Here is a 16,537-nt window from a genome sequence, read left to right as displayed (position 1 = left end):
CTACTTTGAACTAAATTTGGATCAAGGCAAGCACTGTTCCAAACTAGTTTGGCAGCTGTCGCACTCGAGATTTTGTTTTGTTTTGTTTCGTTGTTGGGTTTTTTTTTCAGCAAAACAAACCAATTTAGTTCCCCGATTTTCTATGAAACGTGGGCGGAACAATCGACTGCTGTTAACATTGGTGTACAAACTTAATCTAGCTCGGTAAAATCTCCAACAGCCGATAACCTCGGCATTTACTTTTGCTGATATCTCTGCAAAATATCTGTTTGTTAGCTGATATCTCAGTAAAATGTTATTTGTTAGCTGAGTCTCGGCAATTGTTTGACTAAATCTCAGCCAAAAAAATTGCAGAATTACTCGGATGTTGGAATCTCGGCGAAAATTTTTAAGTGTGTAGTTCCAGCTCTATCGCGCTATCGGTGCTGCTGTTGCTGCCGGTTCTGTCGTCGCAGCTGCGAAAGGATCACAAGGGAGACATCTGGACGCTTCTGTTCTGCAGGATTTTCCGGGCATGTTCTGGAAACTCCCAACGAAGTGGCCAGTTTCTGACTTTGTCCAAAACTTATCATGTGACACATCAAAACACATTAGACTTCGAAAGCAATATCAATGGTAGTCACAATAGTGCACAGAATCATGATGACCCCTATCGAATATGTTCCGGGCACCTCCAAGGAAATGGCCACTTTCTGATTTAATCCAAAACCCATCATGCGCCACATAGCAAATCACATTAGATTTCAAAACCAAGATCTATGGAAGTCAAATAATGTGCCCAGGACCACCTTTCTTACTTCCAAGCATCTCTCAGGAACCCCTAGGGAAGTGACTAGTTTCTGATATGGTCCAAACCCTGTGATGTGTCAAATCTCACAGAAATTAAAAAAAAAAACAAAATCAGTTAGTCAGAAGTCAAATATAGTGTCCAGATCCACATTGGCCACATTCTGGTATGTTCCGGGTACCCCCCAGAAAATTGTCCAGTTTCTGACTTGGGCCAAAACCCAACACGCAACAACATACCAGACAAATTTCAATAAATACAGGTTTTTATTATTATTTCACTGGGAAGCACGAGGAGCAGGAGGACGAGCAGTCCAAGGCTTTTTGTTAAAGCCGCACATCAATCCCGGAGAGAGGCCTTCGGAAGTCAATTTCACGGTAATTGCCGGATAAAAACCATGTACGAATGAGTACGAGATTAAAAAATGGCTGACCACGAAATCAGGGTGTGAGTTGGTTTTGACTCGGGTTTTGACGTTTGAAATAGAACGGCCAAAAATAGACCAACCGGTGCGTACGCACACAGTTTGATCTATTTTGGCTTGATCCTTTTAATTTTAGCTGGTTCAAATGTGACATAAATTTTAATCTAGATCAGACCACCGCTAAAGATGCCCTTAGGTGCTGCTCTTTTTGCTAGCGCTGCATGCGTGAAAAAAATAAACGTAAGCGAAAAAGATACGATCCACAAAATTAGATTTCGCTTCAGTTCAAAGCGAAGTGAAAAATTTGCCATTTGCGTTTTTCACGCAGGTGAAAAATTTAGTATTTTGTATGAGATTTTCGCTTCGCTTCGATCTCAATACAGGCTTTTACGTAATATTTTAACGGCCCCTAAGGTTTCAACCGATTTTTTGTTTTGTTACATAATCGAAGTTTACCGCCTGGGGAAATGCCGGCATTCATTCAAATCTCGCGTCACTTTTCAAATAGACCAATGTAACAAATGTACACAAATCGAGTTAAGCGATACAAACTATTGCCCTTCTGTCATTGCATGTGATACAAAAACATCCATCCAAATTTACTTTCATTTATTTAAAATAATCATTGATCAAAAATTGTCCAATGTACAGTTTGAAATGATGGGTATATGATTGTTACTTCGGTCATTCGGACTGCCTAACATGATTGGTGCTCATTTTCCAAAGGCGGGGCCAATCTAAAGTTAGGTACTATACTCTGAAATCTGTGAAAGGGAATCTAGTATCATGTGGACAAAACGTCCAATGTAACACTCATTGATTATGTCATTGAGAAAAATCGTCCAATGTAACATGTCCGATGTACAACTCGACTTGTCAAAACGTCCTATGTGATTTTTTCTATGTTGTAGCATGAAATTCAAAGTAAAATTGTGATTTTACCGTTTCTTCTGAATTTTCAACGTTATTATATGCTGACTACATTAAAAATAGTAATGCAAAATGTATTGTTTTTAAACAGTTAAAATAATAATCTGTCGAACTTCAACTTCGATTTTCTCAAAATGGTGGATATGTTACATTGGTCTATTTGAAAAGTGACGCGAGAAATGTTCATCTTCGTTGCTCGCACGACCGCAAAGACGGACGTCAAAATTATCGTTCATTTGAAGTCGAACCGAGTGCGCAGTCAGACGTGTGTGTGCGTTTCAGAGCAGAGAGCAGAGAAGCTGTCAAAAAAAAAGCTGGCTGAAAGGCGATTCTCCAAATAATTGCATCATAGTTTCCAGAAACGTGATTTTCGTGAATCGTGCTTTAATTTCACACCGAGTCCCAGCGCAGTGTAGAAGAAAATGTTGAAGGCAGCGAAATTCGTGACCCGCGCCCTGACGGAGAACCGTTCTCTGTTGCAGAATGTAAGTAGTTGAAAGTCTGAAATTTCTAGGCTTTTCTGTGATCGGCTTGCGGAAAACAGACAGGGCCCCGCTGGGGGAACATGGAATGAGCACAAGAGTGAGGTTAAGGTGCTTGTGTAATCTCCTGCGTTCTAGTATAATATTCGCCTGAATGCAGCATTAAAATCCAATTTGCAATGTTTCCCTAGCGAAATCAAGGGTGCTTCCATGTTCCTATGCAGGGTGGCAATTTGAGCGTGAACTTTGAACTTGATCGCGAAAAATCGGACCGACTTATCAATGCTTTCCTTTTCTTGTCTTTCTCTTGCGTAGGGAGGAATCCTCGGCAACAGCATGCAGGCTCGGCTCAAGTGAGTATTTTTTTTTTATCGAACCACGGATGGAAGGGAAGGTGGATGATGATCAGTTGTGAAATTTTGCGGCAGCAAGATGACGTCGGTATTTACTGTATGTAATTGATTATGTTGAAAGATGTTTCATCTATTGGAGAAGTCCGTGTTAAACAATCGTTTGCGGAAGAATGAAACTCGTTTATGTCTAATAAGAAGTGCTACGACAGTGTAATGCGTGAATTCAAGGTTACAAAGATTAGGTGTTCTTGTAGAATGTTCGCAATTATTACGTAATTAACAGTATTCTATGCATCTGGCAACTTTGTTGCTGAATGAAATTTAGTATTATTTCCATGTCTAATTGTTATTGTAATTTAATTCTGGTAGATTAAACCCATTAGTAGGACATGAAAAAAATCTTCTTAAGTTCAATTGAATCGCAATTAAATCTACGCATTGATTTGGCATTACACTTGAACCATTAATATGGCTTTCAATATACAATTTTTGATGTAGTTCGAATCTGTCCGTCTAAAGTTTGTCAATACTGCTTAAAATAGTCAGCATTGATTTAAGCTTTATTATTTTCCTTAATATTTCTTCTGGTCGTTCCAGCAGTTCAACTATTGAAAACAATTTAAATACTATTGATTTCAATAAAAAACGTGTTTATTTAATTCGATACTTTCATGTTTTGTTCTAGCACTTCTTTCAAAAACGCATTTTTGCATTTCAAGTGGATTTTTTTCACAAAATAGAATGTTTCTACTACATATTACATCTACATGTGTTTACCTTTCCATTCGTACTGTTAGATTTGATGAAGAGTCACAAACTGTTGAGATATTGTGAAAAATCTAATCTTTGGGACCATCCTTAAATGACGTAGCATCCTGATGAGTTAGGGCGTCTATAGTGGAATACCTGTATAAAGAAATATATAAGGATTACTTATTTCCAATTAATTCAACTACCTTATTTGCTTATCCTTGACATATACGTGTATTTTGTCTACAATGTGCAGACTTATTCAGTGTATTCTACTAATATTCAACTGAAAAAACCATCGTAACCTACCGAATATATATATTAACTTAGGTACATTTTCTCAACCTACCCATGTTGAGTTTTCTTACCTCAAAAGTTTTCCGATGTCTGATATCCGGCAGTTAGAATAACTTTGTTTATTTTAGAACCTAGAAAACATTCCATGTCACAGAATCTAGAAAATGTCTCCATTCTTTAGCATGAAAATCTCCTCAGAATTTCCATAAAGTTTATCTCAGAATTTTCATAAAATTCTCATCAGAATTATATAGGAATTATCCTCAGGATTCTCCTGCTCTTGGAATATTATCCTCAAGCAATTCACACAGGATTGTCCCAAATTTACCTTTGAATTCACATCAGAATTCATGGGATTGATTATCAGAATTCGCTTTTTTCCGAACCTTTCTACAGGACTAGTCAATAAATTGCGCTGGTCTGGAGCCTCCCAGATTTGATCCAGAGATCATCTGGACTGGTCTAGGAAGCTCTCTGGACTTACCTTAAAGGCTACTGGACCCTCCTCTGAATCGTAAATTTTCAGGTTTCCAGGCCTTGTTTTTTAGTCAAGAGACTTGCTGAAATGTGTAAGTGCCACTGAGAATAACTTAGAGACAGAGTCACTTCTACTCTCTACAGCGCAAAGTTCCTGCAGTTTTTAGAAATGTCTTCATACCTCTGAGTAGAAGTGACTCTCTCTCTCTTTGAGTTATTCTCAGTGGCCATATGTCCAAAATCTTAAAAAATTTCCAACTTTCAAGTTTTGATTTTGTTTTATTATAATCATAGTTCAGTGTCGTATTTATTTCACAATTCAATATCATGAAAACACTAATTACTTGATCACTGAAAAAACAAATCTCGCGTAATATTTCAAATAGTCCAATCTTTTTTCCGTCGACTATCGTTTTGGATCGACACGGCTGTATTACAATATTTCCGGATATTTTTGACTAACAGATCGATGAATCAACTATACATCGAATACAATACGACAAACACGATTGTAATCGTTTTTGTAACCGAGTTATTAACGAAAGAGAAGTCGATGAAGGGACTCGAGCCATCTAGATTCGACTATTTGAAAAGTTGCGTGAGAAATTAATACACCGTACTAATTAAAATTTTACGATCGAAACTCTATCTCTTAAGGGAATGTAGTCTAATAGTTTTTGTTCAAAATTTTTCAATTTTTTTCGTTGAAAGCTACAAGCATACTTTTGACTCCATTCGAATGTAATAGGTTTCTAGTTGACTTAAAACAAGTTTCAGGCAGATTGGTTGTAATCTAATTTAGTTACAACCAGAAATGTAAAGCTAAATGTTTGTCTCATTGTTCCCCACCAGGCAGGAACAGTAAGTCAAATAGTATTGAACATTGAGACAAACGTTTCAATATGGTTCAAATCATAAAATTATTGTTCGATCACACCTTATGAGAGGCCTTGTGGTTATGAGCACGATTATAAATTACGACACACTTTTAGCGGAAAGGGAATGTTTGGAAACCGTAACGATCCATATTTCCTCTTCCTACACGGGAATGCGAGAAAAATGAACGTTTTGAGAAAGCTTTTGCACTCTTTTTCTCTGTTTGCCTACACTCTGATATCCAAGTGCACAGCGAGTAGTGCACGCTTTAAGGTGTATTCAGATCTGAGCGAATGTTCAGCTTGATTTGACCATTCACAAACTTGCCACCCGCCACAAAAAAAGCAAGCTTTTGGGTGCACTATTTAACGAGTTTTGTCGTGCTAGTGATATCGACATGTTTAGAAATCAATGCATTATGGACTGTTTACGCTTATGCTAGTTCACTAGCTCAACCAACTAGCACGAATTTCAGTTGTTTCTGAAATCTCATGCTGGTAGATGCTGACGTAAAAGTGGTCTCATTTATAAAAGTTGCGTACCAAAATGCATCAAGGGATTTTTGGATGCCCATCTGGATTACTAAATTACATATTTTATCTTGTGAATGTATCAATCTCGGTTGGTCGAATATAACACGGTAGATCTATAAACATAAAAAAAAAAACTGTTGGAACCTTTAAGGTGTTTCCTTGTAGGGTCCATTTTTCCATCACACCTCGCAAATTCAAGAGCACACAACTCAAGATCTACGAGGTTTATACATCTGCAAATTTCAGTAATTGCTTGCTTCTCCGCAGCAAACAACAAGTAGTAGTTTCAGCTACGTGCATTCACAGAAAACTTAATATTTTTACATGCGAAATTGCGAAATGTAACACGAACAAGGACGCTACAGGGAATCACCTTAAGAAGTTCTGATTGCTAGGGAAGTTTTAAGATCTTCTGTGTAATTCCATTAATTTCTGGACAAATCCAGAAACATCATCAGAAGAATAGCGAGAACATTAGAGAAGTTCCGTAAACTTCAGGAAACATTAGAGATCTTCAGGAGAGTCTGAGGAATGAAAAGAAATACTGATAATTTCAGGGAAGTTCCTTAAGCAAACTGTGGGAACGAAAGGGAAGTTCCGAAAACTTCTGGAAACTTTTTTGAAATCCAGGCAATTTTCAGGAATTTCGAAGTGGTTCCAATAGCTTCAGGAAACTGTAGGAACTTTTAAGAAAATCTGAGAAATTCAGGGATATCCAGAGCACTTTAAGGAAGTCAAAAGAATTTCAGTAAGTTCCGATAAATTCCGTTAATTCCATAAACTTTAGAAAAACTTTTGCAGGATTTCTCAAAGAATTGTGGAATGTTCCAAGAATTTCACGAATTTTACGATACTTCAGAAACAATGCGGGGTATTCAGGAAAATTTATGAATATGATTAGTTAACTTCAAGAAAGATTAAAAACTTCATGGAAGTCCAAAGAAGTTCAGAGAGAATGAGAGATTTTTGACAAAGTGCCGTTTTCAAAACTTCTGAAAGTGTGGGAACCTCAAGGAAGATCAAGGAACTGCAAGATAATTCACATAACTTCAGTAAAATTGCGGAAAGTTTAAAAAATATACTATATAGTTCTAGAGATCAACAAACAAAGTTTTCGTGATTAAAGGAATCAAGAGTGGTTCTCTATTCAATTCAATATGAGGTACCTAAAGTCTGAGGTCAGTGAAACGCAATGCTACTTTGTTTTGTTAATCTGATTGCCGTTCTTTCTGACTGTGTTGTGCAGTGGATTTTATCCATTACAACCCCTTTTTAGATTTCTATCAATTAATTGATTAATTGATTTCTTTACTATAGGGACTTTCAGCCGTCGACTGGTTCGTCTGTGAAAAGATAGTGTGAGGTCCAGAAGGGACCTCATCTAGTTACAAAGTTTTTTTTCTTTTCTTATCATGTTAGGACGCCTCTTCTAGTTAAGTACTGAGGCTGAGGATCTTGCTTTGGTTTAAGATGTTGGGTCATAAGAGAAAGTCCATTTGTATTGCGGTCGTCGGGATTTTGGCAGGTTTCATATTTGATCGAAGAGGCCGGCCTCGCGGCCCATCAATGCTGTGATTCTAGTCGGGTCGTAACTCAGTGCGTCTCTAATGCTGCCCGGTATGCCGTACAGCTCTCGTGAGCCTTCGTATTGAGTACAGTCCCAGATTATGTGTTCCACTGAACAGTTGGTGCGGCAGAGCTCGCAAAATTTCCGGAACGGGTCGCTCCCTGAAAAGTTATGCGAGACTGTGAGATGGCCTGTTCTGAGTCTTGCCAGTTTAACCTCAGTTCGGTGGTCAGGGGGGTCTTCCCATCTTCGTGTGTCAGCCTTCACTTTTCTAAGGAAATTGCTTGTTGATTGGGAACATGTATGTATGTCCCAGATTTTGTTGGCAACCCATTTTTTCAGGTCTCCCGATGGAACCTCCTTGGTAAACAGTTGGGCTTGTCTTCCAGAAGCCGCTAGATGATCCGCCTCCGTATTACCACGAATGCCGCAGTGACCCGGAATCCATACAAATGTAGTGTTTCTGGGGGCATACTACACTTGCGGAGTCCGTAAATACGGCAATCGGCTTGTTTGAGAGAGTGGTAGCAGCAATAAAAGCAGAGACCGCTTATGTCGAGAATATAGTGTACTGGTCTGGAAGTCGATGAAGTACGGACATTTGGGGGCCCGATATGCCGATGACAATCCCTTCACGGGAAAGCGATCCATCGGAGTAACGGATAGTGTGGTTGCAGTATCTGGTTCTCTGGAGTTCCGCGACGGATCTCACAAGTGACGTAGAGTTGGGTTCTGTCTTGAACTTCTTCTTTATCGCCAACTCGATAATGGGCCCACACCAATGTATGCTAGACACCGGGGGGAGCTCCAGATTGGCGATGGCTGAAAGGAGTTGTTTAGCTTCGGCAAGGAGGAAAACTCCTTCATCTGAGCCAGCTGTCTTCTCCTCGAAGCTAGTTGATCGGTTGCAGATGGTCTGAGTAACTAGAAGGTTGAATGGTAGTAGGCCGGATGAGATACGGATAGCTTGATGGTATGTAGAGGCTAGTTTCGTAATAAGTTGTTCGCGAGCGAGACAGGTAACTTCGATTCCATAAAGGAGCCGTGATTCCAAAATTGCTCTAGCAATTTGAAGCCGAATGGGCCGGTTACTGTCTGGGTGTCGACCTGCAATGGATCGTAGCAGATTAAGACGTGTCTTGCAGGCGTTCTTGACATCGTCGAAGTGGACAGAAGAGGTCAAATAACGGTCAATTCGAACTCCGAGGATACGGGTTGAACTCCTGATGGGAATAGCTGTACCATTGATACAGACGGGAGTGTTAAGGACGGCAAGATGGTGAGAGCAGATGTGCACTAGTGTGCATTTTTCGGCTGAGAGTTGGAAGCCAGTCAGTGATGTCCACAGGGAGACTGCCCTTGTGGCAGCGCCCATCTTTCTACGTAGTGCCTTTATGGTTGTGGATAATGTTGTCAGCGAACACAAAGATGTAAATTTCCTTAAGAAGGTTAACGAAAACCCCATTCATACAAATTAAGAAAAGGGTGACCGCGATAACCGAACCCTGTGGTACGCCAGTCTCCTCTCGGAATGTTGCGAAACGGTGGTTTCCCAGAAGTACCTTTGCCAAGAAATTCTTCACGAAATGCAACAGGTGCCCGCCAAGGCCCCAATCAGCCATTTGTCGGATGACATCTGGCTTCCAAGTAGCGGCGCCGGTGGTGTAGTGGTAAGCGTGATTACCTCTCACCCCCAGCAGGCCTGGGTTCAATCCCAGTCGGCGCCGCCGGGATGTTCTGAGGCATAACATCTCTGATCCCGCCTTCCTTCGGAAGGGAAGTAAAGCCGTTGGTCCCCGGTTTATGAGTTGATGGGTCGATAGGTAGGGTCCAGGTGTGGGAGCTGCCTTCCTGGCGTCGGTAGCATTGGTGCTCAGCACGGAAAACAAGATCGACGGAAAACAAATCCAAGAAAAAAAAATCTGGCATCCAAGCTCTATTATAAGCTTTTGCTATGTCTAAAGCTGCCAGTTCGACGTGCTGTCCACCCGAGGTAGCGTCATCAAGGGCTTGAGCAAGTGTGGCGAAGTACGTGTTAGTACCGTGTCCTGGACGAAAGGCGTGTTGACGGTGGTCAAGTAGGTCCCTGGATCTAGAAAGTTCATCAGTCGCGTATTTACCATCCTTTCCACGATTTTGGATGCACAGCATGTGAGGGAGATCGGACTGAAATCACTAGCTTGTCTGCCTGGCTTTCCTTGCTTGAGGATCGGGACCACGAGACTGTGCTTCCAATCCTGAGGCAGGGAGTTGTGCAGCCATTAGATCTAGAAGCTTGCGTCTTCCTTCTGGTGGTAGATTCCGGAGTAAAGGATAGCCCCCCTCGTCCGGGCCCGCAGTATTGCCTTTAGCCTTTGATAAGGCTAGAGCGAGCTCGTTCAACCGGAACCAGAAGGGTTCGTTTATTTCCGAGACACAATTGCTTCCTCTGGAATTGGCATGCTATGGGGGTGTCGAAGCAACTTTTTTCCTACGGAAACGTTCCTCGTCGTAGCCTTCTATGGCTGATAGAGAGGCGAAGTATTCTCCAAGCACATCGGCAATAGTATCTGAATCGCGAGTAATTCCTCCTTCATATTTAAGTGCGATTTCCCGGTTTTTTCTCTTCCCACCAGATCAGCTGCCGTTTGGTTTGGGCTGATTCCGTTTCCGATTCCGCTTCCCCTATAGTTTGCCGACATTCGTTCCTTTTTGCACGGTAGTGAGCCAAAGCAATCTCCTAGTCAAGGTGGTTTTTATTTAATCGCTTAGCGGCACGAAGAGCCTTTCTCCTGGCTTTCACAGCGATCTTTGTGTTTGTCCCCCACCACGGAAGGGCTTTTCGTCCTGGGATGGTACTAGATCGAGGCATAGTGTCTGTTACCGCTTGAACAATTGAACCCGAGAGGTTGGTCGTTTTGGAATCTCCGCAGGTACCGGTGATTGCCTCTTGATAACTTGTCCAATCTGCTTGATTGTAGATCCAGCGTGGTCTACGGGAGGCTTCGGTTGGTCTACAGTCGAGTCGGATTTCGATGGGGTGGTGGTCGCTACCCATCGGGTCTTCCATGACCTTCCATAGAAGGCGATGGATTGTTCCTGAGCTGGCGAAAGACCTTTGTCCACTTATGAAGGTTGTGGATCCATCATTTAGAGGAGTTAGATCAACAGTTTCAGCCGCTTCCAGGACATCGATGCCCCTGCGGTTGTTTAGAGGGCTGCCCCATGCTTGGTGATGGCCGTTTACATCACCCAGAAGAAGTATTGGGCCGTCGATGGAGAGGAGTAGGTCAATTAACTTTCCTTTAATTCCAGGGATCTTCTGACAGGGAAGGTAAACAGAGATTACAGTGACTGCAAGTGGATATTCGAGTATTATAGCAGCCACAGGTAGCTCAGTAAATAGCGGAGTGGTGGTGAAGGGAAGAGTTGCATGCCGATAGCAGTGCCGTGGCGAGTATTGTGGTTGGTTCCCTACACCCAACGATATTGTCCCGCGAGAGTCCGGTCCATTCTATCAGTGCTAGCACGATGCACTTCTTGGATAGCCAGAATAGATGGGTCATGATCCCGGACGAAAATCTCCAGGTCGCTAAGGTTGTTTTGGTATCCGTTCATGTTCCATTGGATGGCAAAGCATGAGCCGAATGGGTAGGGTGATTCTGGGTCCATATTTGACCTTGAGCACCGTTAGTCGCGTGGACGATTTTCTATTGAGAGGATCGTCAGCTTGGAGAATATCGTTCGCTGGGTCACCAGCTGGCTGTAAGTTGTGTCATTGGCTTGAGTGTTAGTTGGTGGTTGGCATACATTTCGTAGTCTCTCCGATTTTCGGTAGGATGTGGTAATGGATTTCGAACTGTCGTTCTTGTTGAGTGAGGTAGGAGGTACGAACCTCAGCAGAGCTCCATGGGCAGAGGGGTCTAGAGCTATCGGCAGAGGAAACCGAGCCGTTTCACGTAGTATTGAGGGTTTGTGCGAGTTAGTCTCTGTGCGTGATGAAGGCTTCAACGAGACATATAACAACTATGTTAGAATGAAATGTCGAGAAAAGTGCAAAAAACATCATGCATATGTTTATGTCACAAGGGCAAAAAATCGTAGAACAAATACTGTAAAAAATTTGCTTCAGAATATCTCTAACCATGAAACTAAGTCAAAATGTAATCAAATCATCCTAAATCGACACATTCTTTTTACAGAGTTGGTAGATAACATATTTATCTTTAGTATGTAAGTTGTTACAGCAGTTGTCTTGCTTTCAGTCTTGAGATACAAATATTATAAGACAGCAGTTACCTGAAAATTACAAAACTGACTCGAACCACCTCTAAATCATTTCTGATTTTGCTGAAAATTTGTCCAGAAGCCCGGATCCGGATTTTTTTTTTGTAAAAATGAACAGGTCTAATACCTATATAACATTAAAACACTCGAAAAAAAGAGAATGTCATCCACCTTTCAGAAATCATCTATCGAACACAAACATTCAACCGTTTCTTCTCCTCGCGCCCCACACAACAGGTCCGACACGGTGAAGGGTGCCGTCATCGGTATCGATCTGGGAACGACCAACTCGTGCGTGGCCGTCATGGAGGGCAAACAGGCCAAGGTAATCGAAAATGCCGAAGGTGCCCGCACAACTCCATCGCACGTGGCCTTCACCAAGGATGGCGAACGGCTGGTCGGTATGCCAGCGAAACGTCAGGCTGTCACAAACTCGGTAAACACCTTCTACGCCACCAAACGATTGATCGGCCGTCGCTTCGAGGATCCGGAAATCAAGAAGGACATGAAGAACCTGTCCTACAAGGTGGTGAAGGCTTCCAATGGTGATGCCTGGGTTCAGGGCGGTGACGGTAAGGTCTACTCGCCCAGTCAGATTGGTGCCTTCGTGCTGATGAAGATGAAGGAAACGGCCGAAGCCTATCTGAACACCAACGTTAAGAATGCCGTCGTTACGGTGCCAGCTTACTTCAACGACTCTCAGCGTCAGGCTACCAAGGACGCTGGACAGATTGCCGGTCTGAATGTGTTGCGTGTGATCAACGAACCAACGGCCGCTGCGCTGGCCTATGGTATGGACAAGAGCGAAGATAAGATCATTGCTGTATACGATTTGGGAGGTGGTACTTTCGATATTTCGATCCTTGAGATCCAAAAGGGTGTATTCGAGGTCAAGTCGACCAATGGTGACACTATGCTGGGAGGAGAGGACTTCGATCACCACATTGTGAACTACTTGGTTCAGGAATTCAAGAAAGACCAGGGAGTTGACATCACCAAGGATGCCATGGCCATGCAGCGTCTGAAGGAAGCCGCTGAAAAGGCCAAGTGCGAGCTGTCTTCGTCCGTGCAGACCGATATCAATCTGCCGTACATCACCATGGATGCCTCTGGACCGAAGCATTTGAACCTGAAGTTCACTCGTGCCAAGCTGGAACAGTTGGTTGGAGATTTGATCAAGCGCACGATCGGCCCCTGCCAGAAGGCTCTGGCGGATGCCGAGGTGGCCAAGTCGGACATCGGCGAGGTTCTGCTGGTCGGTGGTATGTCCCGTATGCCAAAGGTTCAGCAAACCGTGCAGGATATCTTCGGTCGCCAGCCTTCCCGTGCCGTGAATCCGGATGAGGCTGTCGCCGTCGGTGCTGCCGTGCAGGGTGGTGTCCTGGCTGGTGACGTTACCGATGTGCTGCTGCTGGACGTCACTCCTCTGTCGTTGGGTATCGAAACCCTTGGCGGTGTGTTCACCCGGTTGATCACTCGTAATACCACCATTCCAACGAAGAAGTCGCAGGTCTTCTCGACGGGTAAGTTGCTACCGATGGCTGTCGGGTGATTGTATTGATTGTAAATTCTTGTTTTTTTGTTTACAGCCGCCGATGGTCAGACCCAGGTTGAAATCAAGTGCCACCAGGGAGAGCGTGAGATGGCCGCCGACAACAAGATGCTGGGATCGTTCACATTGGTTGGTATTCCACCGGCACCTCGCGGTGTACCACAGATTGAGGTCGTGTTCGATATCGACGCCAACGGTATTGTGCATGTGTCGGCCAGAGACAAGGGAACCGGAAAGGAACAGCAAAGTGAGTAGCTTCGTGGAAAAAGTTTTGATTGTTTTACCAAGATCACCAGTGCGTTGCTATAGGGGTGCGGGAAATGCTCTGAAATACTTGTAAACTTCAATATGAAGAGGAAGAGGAAGTATATGCAATAATAGTAGCTTCTTTGACTGTTACCGAATTTTCTGAAAATTCTTCTGGATCTGCCCTTGAAGTTCCGAGGTTTCTCAAATCTTCAATCTTCCAGTTTCCCAGATTAAAATTAAGTTAAACAACAACCCCACGAATAGCAACGATTGAACGTGAAAGTAATCTAATTTGCCATCCAAATAACATGGCAGTTCCCTCGTAATAACAATGTGCCCATTTCCGCTTCGCAGTCGTCATCCAATCATCCGGTGGTCTGAGCAAGGACGAAATCGAAAACATGGTCAAGAACGCCGAACAGTACGCCGCCACCGACAAGCTGAAGAAGGAACGCATCGAGGCAATCAACCAGGCCGAAGGTATTGTGCACGACACCGAATCCAAGATGGAGGAATTCAAAGAACAGTTGCCCAAGGATGAGGTACGTTTCCAAACCTTCTACCGATGAAATTTAGGGTCGATTTTAAGTTTTACCCCTTCCCTCTTGCAGTGCGACAAACTGCGCGAAGAAATCGCCAAGGTGCGTGAAATCCTGGTCAACAAGGATGAAGCCGATCCAGAGGAAATCCGCAAGACCGTCAGCACCCTGCAGCAGTCCTCCCTGAAACTGTTCGAGATGGCTTACAAGAAGGTTTGTTCTGCCAAATTGCCACTGCTCACTAGTAGGTTTCTATTTTCTAATCCCAATAAATTAAATCATTTCACAGATGGCTTCCGAGCGGGAAAGCAGCGGTAGCAGCTCAAGCAGCAGTAGCAGCAGCAGTAGCGAAGATAGCGCAGAGAAGAAGGAAAACAAAAACTAAGCGTGTAAGACGTTTCCCATCTCTCCTTTCCTAACTTCTTCTAATCAACAAAATATCCTGTAAAATATAGTTGTAGACTTGATAGCGTTTAGCAAAATTTCGCCGGACATTGGAACAAACCGCAACACTCAACACAACAACAGAACAGCACACATACAATTTATTTAGGAACTAGAGTTACTCTACTAGTTGTGGTAGGAAGAGCTGTCTGTTTGGAAGCCTTTAGCGAGTAAGCCAGTTTTTTTTTCGTGCGTACCAGCCACAAGAGGACATCTCGGAAATTGCATTAGGACACGCGTTCGTACATACTCCCCCACTTAAAATAGTCAGCCATTGCTTCAGAATCTGTGTTATCAATTATCTTTCGTCCAGTGGGGTTCCATGTGTTAGTTATTTTTTATTGTTTTATTACAATTGTTAGTGAGTACAAAAGATGAGGACGAAACAGAACATCAATTCCAAGCAAAACAAAATAGCTATCGAAGGTTTGAATATCGTCTCCCAGTTGGTTGTTACATGGGCGAGAAAGAAACGTAGTTATTTCTGAGCATCCTTCCGTTTGTGTGTGAGAGTACTCTGGCTTCTCTTTGGCGGCTTGGTAGGTAAGAGAAATTATCGAATAATGTTGATCATTATGTTTCGACTCTGAAAACCAAATGATAACCTAATAATTATATTGAACGAATTTACTCGTTTGAAAACAAGATTATGAAAAGCTGTTGTAGATAAAACTGAACTGCTGTGGCATACCAGTGAAGGAAGACATCGCTGCTCGATGGAAATGATTTTTACTGCAATATGAATAAGAATACCATAATGTGAACCGTGGTAGATGTTTTTCGTTTATTGAGAAGTAGAGAAATTCCCTGATTATTAAAGTGTATTTGTTTGTTTCTTTGGTTTTACATAAACAGACTGGGTTTAGTCCTAATGATGGATTAAGCAATACTAGGAAATACAATATAGTTCAGAAGTAACAAGCTGCAAAGCCGTGAAGTCCAACTTAATTCCTAATTCTTAAAAATATATAACGGAATCTCTAACGCAGCGTCTCGTGTGCCAAGTGAAAATCAAATAAGGAAGCAACACGATTGAAAACCCTTTGTAGCCCGTTGATAGCACCATACGAACTATAGTTTGTACGACGATAAGGAATCCTCAGCATTGCGTTGTTACGGAGTGCTCGTGGTTGAACGTAATGTCGATTTGTTGTAGAATAGAAGGACAATCGATTCTGCCCTGTAGAATGTCTGTCACAAACAGGGCCCTTGTCGTATCTCTTCGACTCCACAAAGGATCCAGGTGAATTGATCAATTTAGATGCTCAAGTTTTGAACCCACCACAGCATGCTTTTGGCGCTACTGTACATGGACGATCATACGTAAAATACTGTGGTAGTCACAGCATAGTTCTGTCAAAACCTCAGCATTTTCATTGATCCATTAACTGGCACCGACTTTCGTAGCTTGGTTGGCGATGAGGATCCCTTCAAGGCAATCGTCAAAGGGCAAACCAGATGAATCGTCGTTGAATAGACTCTACTCTTTGTTCACTGTTTTGGTACTTGGGATCAGTGCTGCAAAATCTCGACAGTACACGGTAATATTGACAATTCTGCTTTGGTCACTCATTTTAGCTAACAGTCATAGTCAAGACAAACCATGTCAATTGTCAATGACAATGGTGTCAGTGACGAACATGTGCAGATTTGTTTATTAGCTAAATTTGTAACAAAATTAAATGACTTGAGCAAAACAATTACATGGATCCATTTTAGTGAAAAAGTATCTACGTCCTGAGCTACTTGGATAACAATAATGTGACACAGAATGTACTAAATTACACTTTTTGTTACCAGGTGAATCTTTGTCATTGACGAAAAAATGAATGAGATTTTGACGAAGGTTTTTTTGAGGATCAAGTCTGTCAGTGACTATGTGACGAACAATTTTGTCAATATCGCGTGAAAGAGTTGGTTGGAAATGCTAACATGAAGCTTTAGTGTGATGATTTATTAGCTAGAGAATGATCTTTAGAAGAATGTAGGTGGATAGTTCCGTTAGAGTACG

General features: G+C 42.4%; 1 protein-coding gene across 1 annotated transcript; it reads left to right on the top strand.

The window, feature by feature from the left end:
- The first annotated feature begins 2,394 nt into the window (after nucleotides 1-2,394).
- Nucleotides 2,395-15,295, top strand: Hsc70-5 (Heat shock protein 70 cognate 5). The gene is made up of 7 exons (XM_065229126.1): nucleotides 2,395-2,626; nucleotides 2,939-2,976; nucleotides 11,980-13,265; nucleotides 13,332-13,541; nucleotides 13,898-14,085; nucleotides 14,155-14,295; nucleotides 14,372-15,295. The coding sequence occupies exons 1-7, from the start codon at nucleotides 2,564-2,566 to the stop codon at nucleotides 14,465-14,467; spliced, it is 2,022 nt and encodes a 673-aa protein (XP_065085198.1). The 5' UTR covers nucleotides 2,395-2,563; the 3' UTR covers nucleotides 14,468-15,295.
- The last annotated feature ends 1,242 nt before the right edge of the window (nucleotides 15,296-16,537 follow it).

This window comes from Ochlerotatus camptorhynchus, unplaced genomic scaffold (assembly GCF_037179485.1).
Source record: "Ochlerotatus camptorhynchus isolate MF236.1 unplaced genomic scaffold, CSIRO-AGI_Acam_v1.1 ptg000308l, whole genome shotgun sequence".
Lineage (NCBI taxonomy): Eukaryota > Metazoa > Arthropoda > Insecta > Diptera > Culicidae > Ochlerotatus > Ochlerotatus camptorhynchus.
The sequence above is the reverse complement of the archived record's forward strand: the minus strand, read 5'-3'. Positions and strand labels throughout refer to the sequence as shown.